We start from the raw sequence: 15,620 nt of genomic DNA, 5'->3' as shown, positions 1-15,620 counted from the left end.
GAGAGAGAAGAACAAATATATATATATATATATATATGATTTATAGAATCAAATGATTTAAGGCCAAATTTAAATTTTAGAATTGTATTTTAGAGATAGGCCCAGGTAGGCTTTCACATCATTCTCAGACAATGTGATTGTGTTGTTGACAAAAGAGTATTACTCAAATGCATTGCAGGTGAAACTCAATTTTTCTCTCTCTCAATAGGCCCTCTTTTCTTTTCCTTCATAATTTCATTCTGTCATTATTACTTTTTTTTTTTCTTTCCTAAGATACATACACCCACATCTACAATATATACAAATATATCTCTATAGTTCAGGATTATTGACTTAGTGGCAACCTATTTTCTGCTGTGTATGTGATATGTTGGCTAAATTTTTGTTGTGTCAAATTGAGATTTGATGAAAATAATACAGCTCTGTTTCTTAATAGTGTTTTCTGACAAAAGTAATGGAATGCTGGAAAACAAGATAAATTATTTTCTTTTTAATGAGGAAAACATATGAAGAATAATTGTAGTCTACATCACCCACTTTTCTAATTCTATTCTTTTTTCCCACACCACACCCATTTGCTATTTCTTTCTTCTCTTGAATCATGGCAGTTCTTGTACTAACATAGCTGTAAGGTAAAGGTATCTCAACCCTACTCTCTTTCTCTCTCTTCTGTTCTTACTCTATATTTAATAATTTTTTTTTATCATTCTTTGTGTTTGATTTTCTCTTATTGTGATATTTGGCTTGCTTTCATCACATGCCTCAGAAATTTTATAAAATAAATTTCAATTTGTTGCAGCTTTATCATTCCTTTATCCTCATTTGCTTTCTCTTTTTATTATTTAGTGGAAGATTATGTGAGATTTTGCCACCTAGCACATGATTACTTGTAAATGGCGGTATGTTGGGTTGTGAGGCAAAAAATCAATGCCACCAAACAGTCTTTTAAACCTTTTTAAATCCAGAAGGCCATACATGGGTGAATCCGCAATAAGTAATTCATCAACCCTAGTTAATCTTTTTTTCCCCAACTCCTGTAATTCCTTCTCACATCATGCATTCATTGTTAATGATAATTAGAATCATCTTGCATGTGAACATTTTCTCAAACAGTTGGTGGGTATGATTATTTTCTTGATATTCAGCTGTTATTACTGAATTTTATATGATGTTTGGTAGATAATTTCATGTGGATTTGTATGGAATTTGGGTTAAAATTATTTAAAGATAACTTTTTAAAGTACCCAATTGGGTATACTCTGTGTTTTCGGCTCTCCAGACAGGAAGGCCCATTCTTCTTTTTTGTTTTATTTTTTTAAGTTTGCTTGTTGAGACAGGATATAGTATTGATTAAGTTAGGCATCAAGATCATGAACATGAAGGAGTAGAAAAGAAAAGCGTAGTACTGGGCTGGATTATCATATAACTTTGTCTTTACATTTTCTATTTGAGTATAAAGCTACTCTGCCTGCTTACATTGCTTAAATAATTCATGGAGAAGTGTGGGTGTCTTGTTTTTCCATGGCAGTTAAGCTAAAGAATGGGGGGACTAAGATAATGTATGCTTCTTCTTCCCAGGACCAAAATCAAAGCCCTATTAGCCCCCATTAACAACAGGTTTGTTTATATTAGTCTCCCCTGCATCTCTTCTTCTTTGTCATTTAAATTGTGTCATCATCATAACTACAAACACACAGAACACAGTGGGTGAGTTTTTGTTTAAGCGTTCTTTTCATGCCATTAGCTTTTCAGTTTCTATGCTGAAAACCCATCACGTTTTCTATCAGCTTTATATCATTTACTTGCCATTTCTTGCCTGCTCAGTAGCAGTCCAAACTGAAAGCACAGAGAGGGAAAGAGAGAGAGAGAGAGAGAGAGAGAGAGAGAGAGAGAGAGAGAAGGTTAGCAAGTAAAAGTGGCCTATTTATGTATATATGTAAATCTATGTTAAGACTTTTGATATGTTTAGATTTCACTGTCTTTGGTTTTTGCAGTTTTTGTTTAGTAATGATTGTTGAAAACTTTCTGATTTTTGTTCACTCCTGTCAGTGCCAGCAATGTAGATGATTAGAGTTTTCCTGTACGCTCACTCACCCCATTCTGTACAGTTTAGAATGTTCTTTTCTGCTGCCATTTTTCCTTAACCCACCACTAACTGATGTTACTCTTAAAAAAGATTCTTTTCCTTTTCTTTTCCCATTTAATGTTTTTCAGTGTTTCCATTAATAATCAGTCCTTATCTGGTTGTATGCTCAGGTAACATCATAATTTTGAAGATGTAGTTCTTACCTGTTTCTGATTATGATCAGCAAATAAATTGATTTTTGGCTGTTGAAGCCAAGTTTTAGTGGTGTGGATGAATTGAAGTTGACATGATTTGATGAGTGTCCTCGTTGTTTTTGACACTTTTCGGGACTTTCTTGTTTTTTATTGTACTTCAAAGAATCTCTCTATTACTTCATTTTTTGCAGTTCCATGAATTTAAGCTTTTGCTATCTAATCTTGTTCCTTCTTCAGCTTACCATTATATATATTGTCAAATATAGTTATCATCTAGGAAATCAAGAGGGCATTACCAAGTAGAGAGAAGTTGCAAGTGTATATCTTGTAGGAAAATCTTACGAAATGCTGATTGATTGTGCTTGAAGAAGAGCCTAATGTTATTATGCCAATTCAATGAAATTAACAGATTCCACGTAAAATTTTAGTTAAATGAAGTTGGAAGAAAGCAAAAAAAGCGGATCCAACTGAAATTTCAATCGACATTCTCTGTAAGGGAATAATATTTCCTCAGCATTTCTACTCAATCATGACTAGTAATTTTGTTTGTTTTCGAGTCATGTTGATGTTTATCTAAATTCAGCCTTAGTTTGTTGGAATTATCATATGCAATGAACTATGAATTAGCAAGTTGTCAAGTGTCTGTCCTCCTTAACCAAAAACAAGTGTCAAAACAACCCTAATTCAATTGTCATTTCATTTCATGATTCGAAAGACTTACATTCTATTGATTTTATCTGCCAAGCCCTTTCATTGAATCTAATTCTGTTATCCATCTTTCTTCTGTAAAATATTAATTATCATTCTTATTAAATCTTTTCAGGAACTATGTCTATGGAAAAGTGGTTGTAGCTTAGACGAAATAATGATTGCAGCTTCATGTTTTGACCATCAAAATCAATAATTTCCTCTACTGAGAAAAACACTTGTTCCCTTCCAAACCCGACCTAGAAAGCAATCAAGTTTCATCAAACAGCCATGAACGAGTTCAGTTCTGAAAGACCGAAACCTTGGAACATATACACCAGTTCAGACCCCAGCCCTTCTCAACCAGTTGTGGATCGAGAAGCTCCATGGAAGAATTTTGGGACATCCATGAATGCAATTTCTTTTGGTTTTGTTGCCACAGCTATCTTGATATCGATGTTCCTTATCATGGCAATTTTTGAACACCTATTCAGGCCAAGTCCTTCTTTTTCTTCACCTGAGCAAATAATCCAAGCCTCTCAAGGTTCGAGAACAATGGGAAAACTCGGAAATCACCAAGCAGTAAGTCTCTGACCAGATCCTGGTCTTTTTTTTTTTTTCTCTGCATTTTTCTTGTGATATCTTTATGCTTCTTCATTAGTTATATTGTACTGCTTAAGTGGAAAGTCGTTCAGAAAATAGATGAGTTAAAAAACAAAGTGACTCAATTCAAGTGATTCGTCAAGATGACTCAATGTCATCTTACTTCCAAGCTGTAAACATGGCTGTGAATATAATTTGATGATCGAGTAAAGTGATGAAGTTAAAGCGTGCTAAATGTGATCTTGTTGGGTATAGGTCCCTATAAGTTACGCACCAGATTTCTCGGTACAGATGCCTGGACAGCAATATCCTACGTACATCGCACAGCCTGCACCGTTGCCATGCAACAGAGAAGGCATATACTGGCCATCCCATGAACATAATTTTGTATTCCCTTAGCCATAATAATATAACCAATAATAGCACCACCCACTCTATGTATATGTATGAACTGATAAATTCCCAATCAGTTGTACTTTATTTATGTGTATGTATACTCAAATTGAACCGAATGTTTACATTTGGAGACATGTTATCTAACAGAAATCGCATTTGTCAGAATGTGTTAAAAAGTGATCGGTGCTCAAACTTTGACAGTCAATTCATATTTATGTGTAATATGAAGTCTAGTCGATTTAATTTAGTTCTGAGTCTAACCTTGTAGTATGCGGAAGATAGGTTTTGGTACACAAAAACCTTAATTCAAAATTGTTAGATGATAGATATAACCACAATTCTTCAATATCTTGAAAAGATGAAATGGAAGGGGGAGGGAGATGAGAAGAGATTGCTTTCTTTCTTTTCAATTGAAAGAGAGATGGGAAACTTAAGAAAAGAAAAATTTTATATATGAAGTCGTGTGTTTTATTCATGAAAGCACGTTGCAGAATAATTATATTATAAACAAATATAGCATTCTAAAAAAATTATATATATATATATATTATGAATACATACCATTTTAAAATTATCTAATCTTGCCGATATTAATTTAATTAAAATTTTATGATGTTATGAATAAAATACTTCTTATATGCCAAAGAAAGAACTACCTAGCTGTGCGTAACGTATAGGAAATAAGAGGATTGGGTTGTCATTTTACAAAATACTAACTAAGTAGTAAAGATGATTTTCTCCTTTTTACCAGATATCCAATGGTTAATGATACAACTAGAAAAGTAGAGAAGAAAAATTAGAAAACACCTCCAGTTACATTCAAAACTTCAAAAACACTTTTTGCCTTATTTTCATTTGTAAAAGAGAAAAAGGAGATTTTATTTGAAGTTTAGTTTTTGTTTTCTTTGGCACGCTACTCTTATTTTTCTTTTCAACTCTCTCCCCAATTTGGCAGGAGGATGTAAGGAAATATAGAGTTAAATTTTTAGCTTTCGAAAATAAACTCTCAAACAAGTTAAACCATTTTTCATTCCCTCATTTAGCTAAACATCTTTTTTTTGAACAACTTGGCTTCGGATGACTCTGGAAGCAAAAACTACAAAAGCAGATATCAACAGGTGAAAAAAAAAAAAAAAAGAATCTACATTACCATACACCAAAAATTACAGGTGGTGAACTCACAAACAACAAAACAGCCAACCTTGATTCACCATCCCATCAATCACTACTCACCTCTTTTCCTCCATTCCAACATTTTGGCCCACTCTCAATCTTCCTCCCCCTTTTAAATTTCTCTCCTTTCTTTCTTTCTTTCCTTTCTTTCTTTCTTTCTTTTTAACTTCTCTCTCATCAACTGCCCAGAGAGCAACCAAAGGATAAAAGAATCCGCTAGTGCTCCTCTACATCTTCTTCATCAGGTAATATAACAGTTAGTAAAGAATACTTTACCCGGAGAGAGATCCTCCCCTTCTCTACAACTAGTCTTGCCCCAGAAACAACCCAATACCCTGGACTCTCTTGCGGTCCTCTGCTCATCTCTGTTGTATCGACAAATTTTAAAAGCTTAGGAGCTTGGACTGGAACTGGAGGTCCCCCAGGGTAGACTGCTGAATTTATATTCACATCAGCCGGGCGAGGAGGTGGCTTCTGAACAGTCGTGAAGTGATGGCTGATTAGTGTTGAAATAAGTCCAGATTTTGGCGCTAACCCTGGTGATCCATCCCATTCTGGGTGTTTATGGACCAAGGCCCCCAGAACAGTAGAGAAGCGCAGGCGTAGGAAGAGGATATTTTTGAACCCATAGTTCTCAACTTGAAGCTGGGCTCCAGTTACGATGGAAAGATCCTCATCAGACTCCACAGGTGCAGTGCAGACATGAGAATAGTTCTTCCAATAAACTTTCTCAAAGTATTTCCGATCGTGGGACTCCTGGCGGAAGTTGCCATTTGGGTCATCTTCGAGCTGGATGACTTTGGGAAGAGAAGAAAGGTGCTGCAAGTGGATGGCCAAGCAGTTGCTTCTTCTACCTTCTAGATAAAGCCGTAGGCCAGTCACTGGCCTCTTACCCACATCAACCTGCCATGGGATTGACAAACACCAATTTAGGGTTTGGGGAAAAATGACTGACATTGCGGAGCCACTGACCAAACTACTGCACTAAAGACGTGAACAGAAGTACCAATGTATAAACATCCTCATTACTGTTGCAATGTCCTGGGGAGATCTAGACATGTTTCAGATCAAATAGTCCTTTCCTTAAGGGACTATATCTATATTTTTTTAAATATTCATCACTATTTCCTTAAGGGAGAAAGGACTATGAAAGTGAATTACAAACAAGTACAAGTTGAAAGCTATTCTGCAGATGAGTACACGGCATCAACGTTCTGTCAATTTGATCTTATTCAGAAAATATTTACCTAGTGCTAATAGTCTTCCACATTCACACAAATATAAAATTCACAAAAAGGAAGGATGAAGAAATCCTTCCATGCAAAAATGTATGCTATAATTCAATTCACCTTTGTATTGTATCAGTGACTGCACAGCACCGTGGTATGATGCTTTGTTTAGCTCAAACACAAAAGCCTAACTCATTTACGAGATTATATGTGAATATCAACATTCGGATGCAGTGAATGGAACCAAGAACATTCAACATGAAGAGACACATTACCGGAGCGGTGTTCACATGGAGCTTGGGCCCCATGAAACTGAACTGTAAAGATGCAGTACTTTGTTGCTTCCTTTGTGGACCAAGGGGAAGTTCACTAAATACTGGTGCCCAATGCCTTGGCAGTTGAAATTCCAAAAACTGATGTAGTTCTTCAATTGGTGGTTTATCTGCGAAGAGTCATAGCTTAAATTAGTATGAGAAAGTAGTTTCTACCAGTCTCCAAATATCATTTGCAAGTATAAAAAAAGCACTGGATTTTCCCATCTCAAGAAACCATTTGCAAGTATAGAGTAAGTACCGGATACATCATTTACTTTACTTTTAAATGGACAGAAATCTTATCAGTTGTTTCATTTCACTCAGTATTACGTGAAAGAATTGGAAGAAAAATACATCAGCGGAGGACTAGGCATCCTCCAAAATTAAGAAAAGTACAAAAAGTTAGAAATTGCCAAAACAAAAAACAACAGCCTTTCAATCTCATCTTAAATAACACAAAGAAATGTCCTTATAAAAACCATGTGTCTTCACCCAAAGATAAAAAAAATGTACTTATCCTAAATTGGGAATGAAGAAGAAAATTGGTTCTCAAAATCCAAGCGTTTCTTGACGACCATAACAACCACAACCCAGCAAAGGTACCCCTTCAAAGCAGTTTATCCACTCTCTTCTTTCCAACACCAAGCAGGAAAGAAGAAAAAAAGCACTTATTCTATATCATAATGAAAAAATAAAATAGAATAATGATATGCCCAACAACTTTTTGGAGATAAATCCTTTGTCCTTAAAAGAGAGAAGTGACCACAGCATTGTTCATATTTCTAATCAATATATCAATATATTGACCTAAATCAAGAGTTCTAAAAAATTATCATCCAACTACATAAACAGAGCTTCAGAAGATCCCCGAAAAAAGCACTTTTATGAAGAGCATACAAATGTAGCTCAATCCAATATAATTGAAGTCAAACCCAACTATTTCTCTCCAAGAAAATAATAAATCTCTCCATATTTAAGAAATGACATGCAGTATAATAAGTGATGCTTATCATTCAAGGATGTAAAAACAAAATCAGATGTAAGTGAAAATAAGAAATAGATTTTTCTTACATCGCAAATAAAGATTTATGGCATGACTCAAGAATCCACTTCCTGGTACTCCATTCAACAAAGAAGTTATCGGAATAAATGACATTGAGATCACATCAGGCTCCAACTGAACAGTATGCAGCCATTCGTTATGAGGTAGGTTCCGATTGTCACTTCCACCTCTCCTCTTGCAAATGCTGACAATGTCCTGCAATAAAGTAATTACTGCCCAACTAACTAGAGCATTCCCCACCTCCCAACCATCCCTCTCCACCCTCACTACAAACAAACACAGAAACAGCTATGATGTTAAATGATAAGTTCAGTAACATACCTGTTTATGTGCGTACGAACTCGATGGACTGTTATGTGCAAACCTAAGCCGCTGCTCCCTTATTTCAAACTGGCACAAAAAGATTCTATAATATGAATGCAAAGATACTGAAGCAGGACAGTTTCCCAAAATTTAATTCAATGATACTTTGCAGATTAAACAGACTTCTAACTAACTCAAAACCAACAAGATCAACCATGCGACAAGCAGGGAGACAGTTGAAACCCATTTTGTTATGATCCTTTTTCTTTCTCTTTTTTTTTTTTGCGTATACAAAGGTTATTCACGGTCATTACTAACTATACCTGGTGGGGCGGGAGGAGGGAGGAAGAGAGGATCTACATAGAATAACCACAACGCTCTACAAAGCCAAGTGACAAATGGTAGCCCTCACCATGAGGCCTTGCCTATTGGTGGATGAGGTACCAGTCCCGAGCCTAACTCAGCCAACCAATTCCTACTTACTATGGACAAGAAAAAGACAAGAAAGCTATACCCTTGACCTGTAAACCACCATCAACTCGACGAGACTTGCTACTGGAGATTCAAAGCCAGACATTGAGAGAGAAATGCTAGACTAACTTTCATACCACATTACATGATTCTTCCAAAAGTATGCTAGACTAACTTTCACCAACAAGTCTCTTTCTTCTCCTCCCAAAGCAATTATCTAAATTTATAGCAATCAATTTAAATGAAATGCTCACGATTTGGTAGAAAATGAGATGGACAACAACAAAAAAAATTTATTTTCCCTAATTTTTTAAATATAATGAAAACTAATGATGTTTAATTCGTTATCTGTAAGGACACAATATGGATAACATTGAAAAAAAATCTCTCTCTAATATTTTTTAAGACTACTCCTCAAATCAAAAGTAAAGATTGTAAAAAGCATCAGTAACCTTAATCATGGGATCAAGAAAAAGACAGATGACATATAATCTTTTCCCAAAATAATTCCTCATTAATCATGCGTTAATGGCCCAGCACCACTCGGGGAGATTTTACCTTCTCCGTTATCCTAAAATATACTTAAGGCAACAGACGTGCTGAACCGCCAATGTTAATTTTGTTATCCAACCATGAAGAACAGGAATTTAGATTATACCAAGTACACTTCAAATATAAATATACCAACAAACTAATAGCAAACCTTGTCATTTGCGTAAATTTGTTCAGAAGCCATGCTATTTTGTCCACTGGAATCTAAAAACCTCCTATCTGCCATTTCTTTTAACATTTTCTGTACATCAGCAGGTTGAAGATTTGAGGAATGCTGCTGCTTTGCATAAATTACATCCTTCCCTCCCATCTTCACGCCAACAATAATATGGGTACCATATGTCTCGATAAACCTGGCATGAAGAACACATCATAATTTCATTATGGATTTGAAAGCAAAACACTGTAAGTATTAATAAATACAATAATGAAAAAAAGAAAGTGATGAATGTCTGTAGTGACAGTACCAAATTCTGATATAGGCTGTAATAATTTTGAGTCCGTCATCCCACAATCATCCTGAGGATAGATAACAGTTTAAGCAAGTTTAATTGAAGTATGGTTAGGGAAGTTTTATTTGCTGGAGTTCTGATGCTGGCTATACATATGCGCTTCAGTCCTGAGTCCTTGGTCTTGGAAATTTCCAATCAGTTGGTTTCTTAGTTATAATCTTTTTTTTTTCCTTTCTATTTCTATTTTCCTTTTTATTTTTTATTGCTAGGATATATTGTCATTGCTCTTGTCAATAATCTTTTGCCATCCATTGCCATCCAATATATATAACAGACACGTTAGCCGCAGGATAGCTATGCTTGGCAAAATTGCCTAATGCTGATTGAGGTTCAAGCTTTAACCAGTAAATAAAGCTATCTAGTCATATTTTCAAGCTAAAACATGCAAAGGAGCTTTATTATGAAGTTCTTGGACACAGCATCGCTCATGCACACACACATCAACTGTAGGATAGATATGCTTAGCAAGAACACATGATGCTAATCAAGGATAAGCCTTCAAATAAATCATGTTAGCTACTCAGCTTTTTTATTTAAATCATGCAGAAGAGCTTATTATCAAGTTCTTGGTTCTGGTATAAGTACCCCAAAAGAATTTAATAATATGAAACATGTAATCAGACAATGTTGTTCAAGAAAACAGTTTCAGAGTTAAAACTCCACCTTGCTAGTGCAGCAGGTTCCCAAGATGATGGGACAGCTTTCTTTACATGATCACGGAGTACTATTTGAGATTTTTGCAATGCAACCGTGTAGAGAGTAATGAATACCCCATCAAAAGCAAGGGCCTTAGTGTATGCAGCATCTTTCTGCCAACAGCTTGAGAATTCAAACATAGAATTGAAGAGACCTGATGGGATCTTCCCAGTCAAAGATATATCCTGGTTGAACTGCTCTGCCATCTAAGAAGAAGACGAAGAAGAAGATAAAGGATAAAGTACAAGAGTGCGTCAAAGGATAGTGAATAGTCTGTTCTACTGCCCGTTATTTGCAATATATCATAAATGTATTTGTGATTAAAAAAATAACTTCTTTTTGTGACAAGGAAACTAATTGCATATGATTTCTTCTGTTTCACAGCTAGAGCATCAATAGAAGGATCAATTCGTATAAGAAGGGTTAAACAAATGTTAAATACTGAAGATAAATGCTAATTATGCAACAAAAAATTTAATAGGTAAGATCACGATAAATTATGTGAGATAACATCCAATTACCTGTTGGAAAGAGAGAACATCAGACCTAAACCGAGTACGCTCCCCTTTATCACATTTGATTGATTTGGAAACATTTGGGATAGAAATGCCACCAGGTAAAACAATCTCAAGACCTCCATCTTCAATCTCGATTAACCGGGAATCCTTGGAATCACCTTTACAGTACTTCAGCCTCAGATCAACTGCTACATCATAGCCACGCCCAATAGAATTAATTGCAATCTCAGCTGCCTTTGGAGCCGGAACCCTAAGTGCCATTCCTCAGAACATAACTCTTCTTCAATAAAACCAAAAGCAACTCTACAAATAAATTTGGATAAACACAATTAGCAAAAACCGATCCAATTCACACATGTGAATCAAAATCCAATCGCTTCAGATTCACTAAATTCACGCAGGTCTCTCAGGTGAGGAAAACGTAAATATTTAGCTCAAGTGAATCCGAAACGCACGCTATTTCCACAAAGAGAACTAACGTGAACTCAACGTATAATTCAAAATATTCGTATTTAGCTGTAACATCTTAGACTTGGAGTATTTCGCATCTACAGACCAAATCCTATCCCCACATACAGCTCAAAATTATACACTTTTACCAATAAAAAAAAAAAAAAAACACACCTAACTCAAACTATCGCTAAAAGCAAACAAAGTCTTGAACATAAACTAGATCCAAACATTTCATGCAGCGAAGTATAGGAACATCAGCTCAAACTTACAAATATTCATGAGAGAACAAGATTAGTAAACATCAGTTAAAGATCAAACCACTCATATCCAGCGCGAATTCCTGCAGATAACTTACATTGTCTACAGCATAAAACGAAGATTGAAGTTGAAAGATGTCTCTTCTTAATCCTCAAGTAAATCCAAAGATTAAACCCAAAATCACAGTCACATTTTCCAGAAAGTAGCTCCTTGATCGAGGATCTTCAGAAGTCGGAGCTACAGCAAACTGTGAGATGTAAACTCGATTCTAAAGTTTAAAGAGAAGAAAAGAGAAAAAGAAAAGGAAAAGAATAGTGAAAATTGAGAAGAAGAAAACCCTAAAAATCCAGGGAGAGTAAAATGTGTGTCGTTTTCGGTAGTTTTGAGTAAAATTGCGGTTTGACTGAGATGGGAGATTCTATTGACATGTGAGATGGAGACTCAAGTGGTTTGATCATCATAACTACATTTTTTTTTCAACGGGAACATGTGATAGTACGACGGCTGGTTAGCTAACATCAAAACAACAGCCAATCACATCGGTGAAAATACAAATAGACAAGGAATTAGTGCTTAATCTCATCAACCATCACAACCCAATCCAATATATTTCTTTTGTTATTTTAATTTGTTATAGTTATGTTAATAGATATAATATATTATATTAATAAATATGATTAGTATATATTATTAAATATGTTAGTATATATATATATATAGATTTAGTTTTTTTGTTATATTAATATAATAAAATAAGCAAGTTGACTTTTAGGTTTGATAACTTGCAAAATTAATGCGGTTTAAAAAATTAAAAAAATAAATTAAACCATTTCGAATTGGGAGCATTCGAGTTTATTCTTCGTAGAGTAGGTCAGTTTTGAATTTAATAAAATATGCTTCAAACTCATCTTTATTCTGTTACATTAATGTTATAATTGAAGAGTATCTCAATTACTTTTAATATTGCTACTATGCACATATTTTTTTTTACTTTAACTCTTGAAGCATTCTTATATTCTAGAATATAAGAAAGTAACATAACGATTACTTATTTTTTTATTAAATAAAATAATAGTATAATGAAATATTTGCTTAGAAAGAATATAATAAAATTGTAATACAACTGTAACATGATGACTTTTCTATTGAGAAATGAGCAACTCAACACACATAAATTAATAAATTTACGCAATAATATATTAAAATTTAAAATTAACTATATATCTCTTGTTCGGAATTACAAGTCGTGAGACTTACAGAAATCTTTACATTATCTTACCACCATTTAATTAGTTATATGTTATAAAATAAAACTCTTAAAATTACTAAAAGATTTTTCATGTCTTCCTTTGACATAGAACTTGTTGCTGATATGAAATAATTTGTATTAGGGAAAGTGTGAATTGGGGTGAGATTTATGTGCTCAGTCAGAAAAATAGACAATGCCTAAAATAAAGACATGCACACACTTAATCATATAACATCGATAAACTTGATGCATATTTTATTTAAAACAAAATCTCAATCATGAAAACAATACAATAATAATAATTTCACATAACCATAACTTGACATTCTCATACATCACAACTTCACTTTCACATATCTCATCATTCACATATGATTTCTCAAACATCACATATATTCTAAAATCACACTCATATAAACCAATGAGTTCATAGAAATACCGCTCACTAACTTCATAGAAATTACATTTATACTTTTTAACAGTTCCTTACACTTATCACTATATATGTCAATATCACTTTCACTTTACATTGTTCACTCATTACTTTTCATTTACACTTTCTTTTTTAGTTACATTCTTATTATGATTTACAATTTCTATTTTTATGTCTTTTACAAATTTTATTGTGCGATACTATTTCTACGAACATCAACGAGAGCATTAAAGATCATCTTTACCATATGAATACATCACTTTATTTATCACTTGTCACTTATCACTTATCACTTTTTCAATGAACTTGAATACGTAACAGTTATGCATTGGATATCACTTATCATTTTTCATATGTACCCGAACACAGAATGATTATGTATGAGATTTTTCAACTATGTATAGCTGAGGTCATATCTATAGATAGGGTTCACCATACTTTACTTGCCAAAATGATTACACATACACACACACTTCCCTATTTAATACCAGTTAAACGGATTTTTATGTCTCTTAAATGTTTTATTATTATTTTCCAAATTAATTTTATCACTCTAACACCCATGACATATATTTAACAACTTACTTACCTCTACTTCATGTAACATACACCACACAGTAACTCTAAACTATTTTCTTGCACAAATACACACACCATTTATTCACAACTATGTACACATATACAAACACTCATACACATATGGTTTTATATACATACATATCCATAAGATACATTCACCTAAGTATCATATTGCAAATAATACATTTATACTACCTATCATATCTGTATACTTGCATATTTACACAAAATATACCACAAACATGCACATATAAGTTGTTCACTCACACGTATTAACAATATAAATACATGCTTCATAAAACTATATATATGTATACATATACGCATCATGCACACATACAACTCAGTAATTTCGCATGTATAAAATCTGCATATATGTACTAGTAATAATATGCATACATGAATGTAAATCATACACAACATCATAGAATTTCTGAATCACATGCAATTCCATGCACACACATGATAAGTTCATGGAAATCATACTATAAAACTTAAATAATCTATAATGTTTGTAAATAATTCATTTTAACAGAAAAAAAAGCTTTATAAAAACATGAAAGTCTTTGAATGAGACTAACCCAATCCTTTACCTAAAATATAATTGGAGGGATGTTGGAATCTTTATTAGTTCAGATTTACGATCCTTTACGATCCCCTCCACGTCCTAATTACTACCCAAATATTTTTCTCGTTCACAAATAAAAGATATACACGTTAAATGACAAACACTTTTGAAAATAGATACAACACCAAAGCAGATAGATTTTTACCTTGGGCACGCGATCTTGCTCACTAGAGTCCCCATACGCCACCACACGTGTGTTCTCAATTCACCACCCGCTGCCTCACACGTAACTACCAGAACCAACATGCGCCACTAGAACCATTTACGAGTCGTCATGCTTAGGCTAAGAATCATCACAAAACCACTTATGCGCTCAGATCCGGTAAAGATCTTGTGGAATCGTGCGAGGAATGCACTAGGGATTGCAAAATCGTGTCTAGGTGCCACCACATGTCTCTTTTTTCGGTCGCACACTACTGCACAATTTCCTCTATGGCTTTTTGTTTTCGGCGCAGACAAATTGATCTCTCAAATTTGGCATATATTTTCGTGTACTAGATAACCCCTTTTCGTCGTGCATCAATATTCTTCTCTAGTTTCTTCTCTCTCTCTACATGCGACTCTCCTTCTTTTTCTATACAGATCGAAATCTACTCTTTCTCTATCCTTTCCAATTCTTCTATCTACATGACTCTCATTTATAAGTAATTATGAGGAGATTCCCGCAAGCCATTTCTTCTTCTTCAATAAGTCCTGTGTCAATCTCTTCTTCTTCTACTACTACTACTAAAGACGTACACGCCTCTGGTTCTTTTTTTTTCTTTCATCAAAATAACATTATTTCGATCCCTTTTTTTTTTCTCGATGCCCATCTTTAAAACGACGTTGTTTTAAAGCAGGTAGGCTGGGTCCTAGTTTTTGGGCCTAGATATTACAACAATTATGATTAAATAGATTTTAGAATATTTTGATTGAAATATATTAATGGTATCTAAACTTACAAGAGACAATCATGTAAATATTTTGATCGAATAATTTATTGAATATGATTCTTGTTTTATTTGTGTATTCTTATTGTGCATTAAAAAATATTTAAAAACAAAAAATAAAATAATATACCTATTAGAACTAATGTAGTATTAATGCAAGTTTTATCGGTCTTTTTATTAATATCTAACATAACAAATAAATTTTTGTGTAAGGACAAAACAAGATAGTCTAAAAATGAAACAATAATTTTTGAAACTTACATAACCCAAATTGAAATCAATAGATACACAAAA

The 15,620-nt window shown here is 33.9% G+C and overlaps 2 protein-coding genes across 10 annotated transcripts; one reads left to right on the top strand and one right to left on the bottom strand.

The window, feature by feature from the left end:
- The first annotated feature begins 128 nt into the window (after positions 1–128).
- On the top strand, positions 129–4,131 carry LOC110809969 (multidrug resistance protein). Of its 9 annotated transcripts, XM_088213842.1 has the most exons (5): positions 209–632; positions 847–994; positions 1,529–1,617; positions 3,104–3,549; positions 3,826–4,131. In XM_088213842.1, exons 4-5 carry the CDS (start codon positions 3,259–3,261, stop codon positions 3,967–3,969), a joined length of 435 nt encoding a protein of 144 aa, XP_088069968.1. In that variant the 5' UTR covers positions 209–632; positions 847–994; positions 1,529–1,617; positions 3,104–3,258; the 3' UTR covers positions 3,970–4,131. The 9 variants fall into 9 exon arrangements, with proteins under 9 accessions (XP_088069972.1, XP_088069968.1, XP_088069969.1 ...); XM_088213846.1 differs by lacking the exons at positions 209–632; positions 847–994 and adding an exon at positions 129–178; XM_088213843.1 differs by lacking the exon at positions 847–994.
- Positions 4,132–4,965: 834 nt separating this feature from the next.
- Positions 4,966–11,940, bottom strand: LOC110809932 (MAC/Perforin domain-containing protein). Its single transcript, XM_022035918.2, has 8 exons — positions 11,606–11,940; positions 10,801–11,100; positions 10,247–10,485; positions 9,223–9,424; positions 8,067–8,135; positions 7,754–7,940; positions 6,644–6,810; positions 4,966–6,042 (listed from the first exon to the last, which is right to left on the bottom strand). Exons 2-8 carry the CDS (start codon positions 11,056–11,058, stop codon positions 5,356–5,358), a joined length of 1,809 nt encoding a protein of 602 aa, XP_021891610.1. The 5' UTR covers positions 11,059–11,100; positions 11,606–11,940; the 3' UTR covers positions 4,966–5,355.
- Positions 11,941–15,620: the final 3,680 nt, after the last annotated feature.

Source organism: Carica papaya, chromosome 2, assembly GCF_054855325.1.
Source record: "Carica papaya isolate Zhongbai chromosome 2, ASM5485532v1, whole genome shotgun sequence".
NCBI classification, from domain to species: Eukaryota; Viridiplantae; Streptophyta; class Magnoliopsida; order Brassicales; family Caricaceae; genus Carica; species Carica papaya.
The sequence above is the reverse complement of the archived record's forward strand: the minus strand, read 5'-3'. Positions and strand labels throughout refer to the sequence as shown.

What these genes read in the sequence shown, in the direction of transcription:
- LOC110809969 (XM_088213846.1), top strand. Translation starts at nt 3,259, where the DNA reads ATGAACGAGTTCAGTTCTGAAAGACCGAAACCTTGGAACATATACACC. An exon ending in AACTCGGAAATCACCAAGCA is followed by an intron (nt 3,550 to 3,825) that starts GTAAGTCTCTGA and finishes TGTTGGGTATAG; the next exon opens with GTCCCTATAAGTTACGCACC.
- LOC110809932 (XM_022035918.2), bottom strand. Translation starts at nt 11,058, where the DNA reads ATGGCACTTAGGGTTCCGGCTCCAAAGGCAGCTGAGATTGCAATTAAT. An exon ending in GAACCTGCTGCACTAGCAAG is followed by an intron (nt 9,425 to 10,246) that starts GTGGAGTTTTAA and finishes TCTTCATGCCAG; the next exon opens with GTTTATCGAGACATATGGTA. An exon ending in GTTCGTACGCACATAAACAG is followed by an intron (nt 7,941 to 8,066) that starts GTATGTTACTGA and finishes ACTTTATTGCAG; the next exon opens with GACATTGTCAGCATTTGCAA.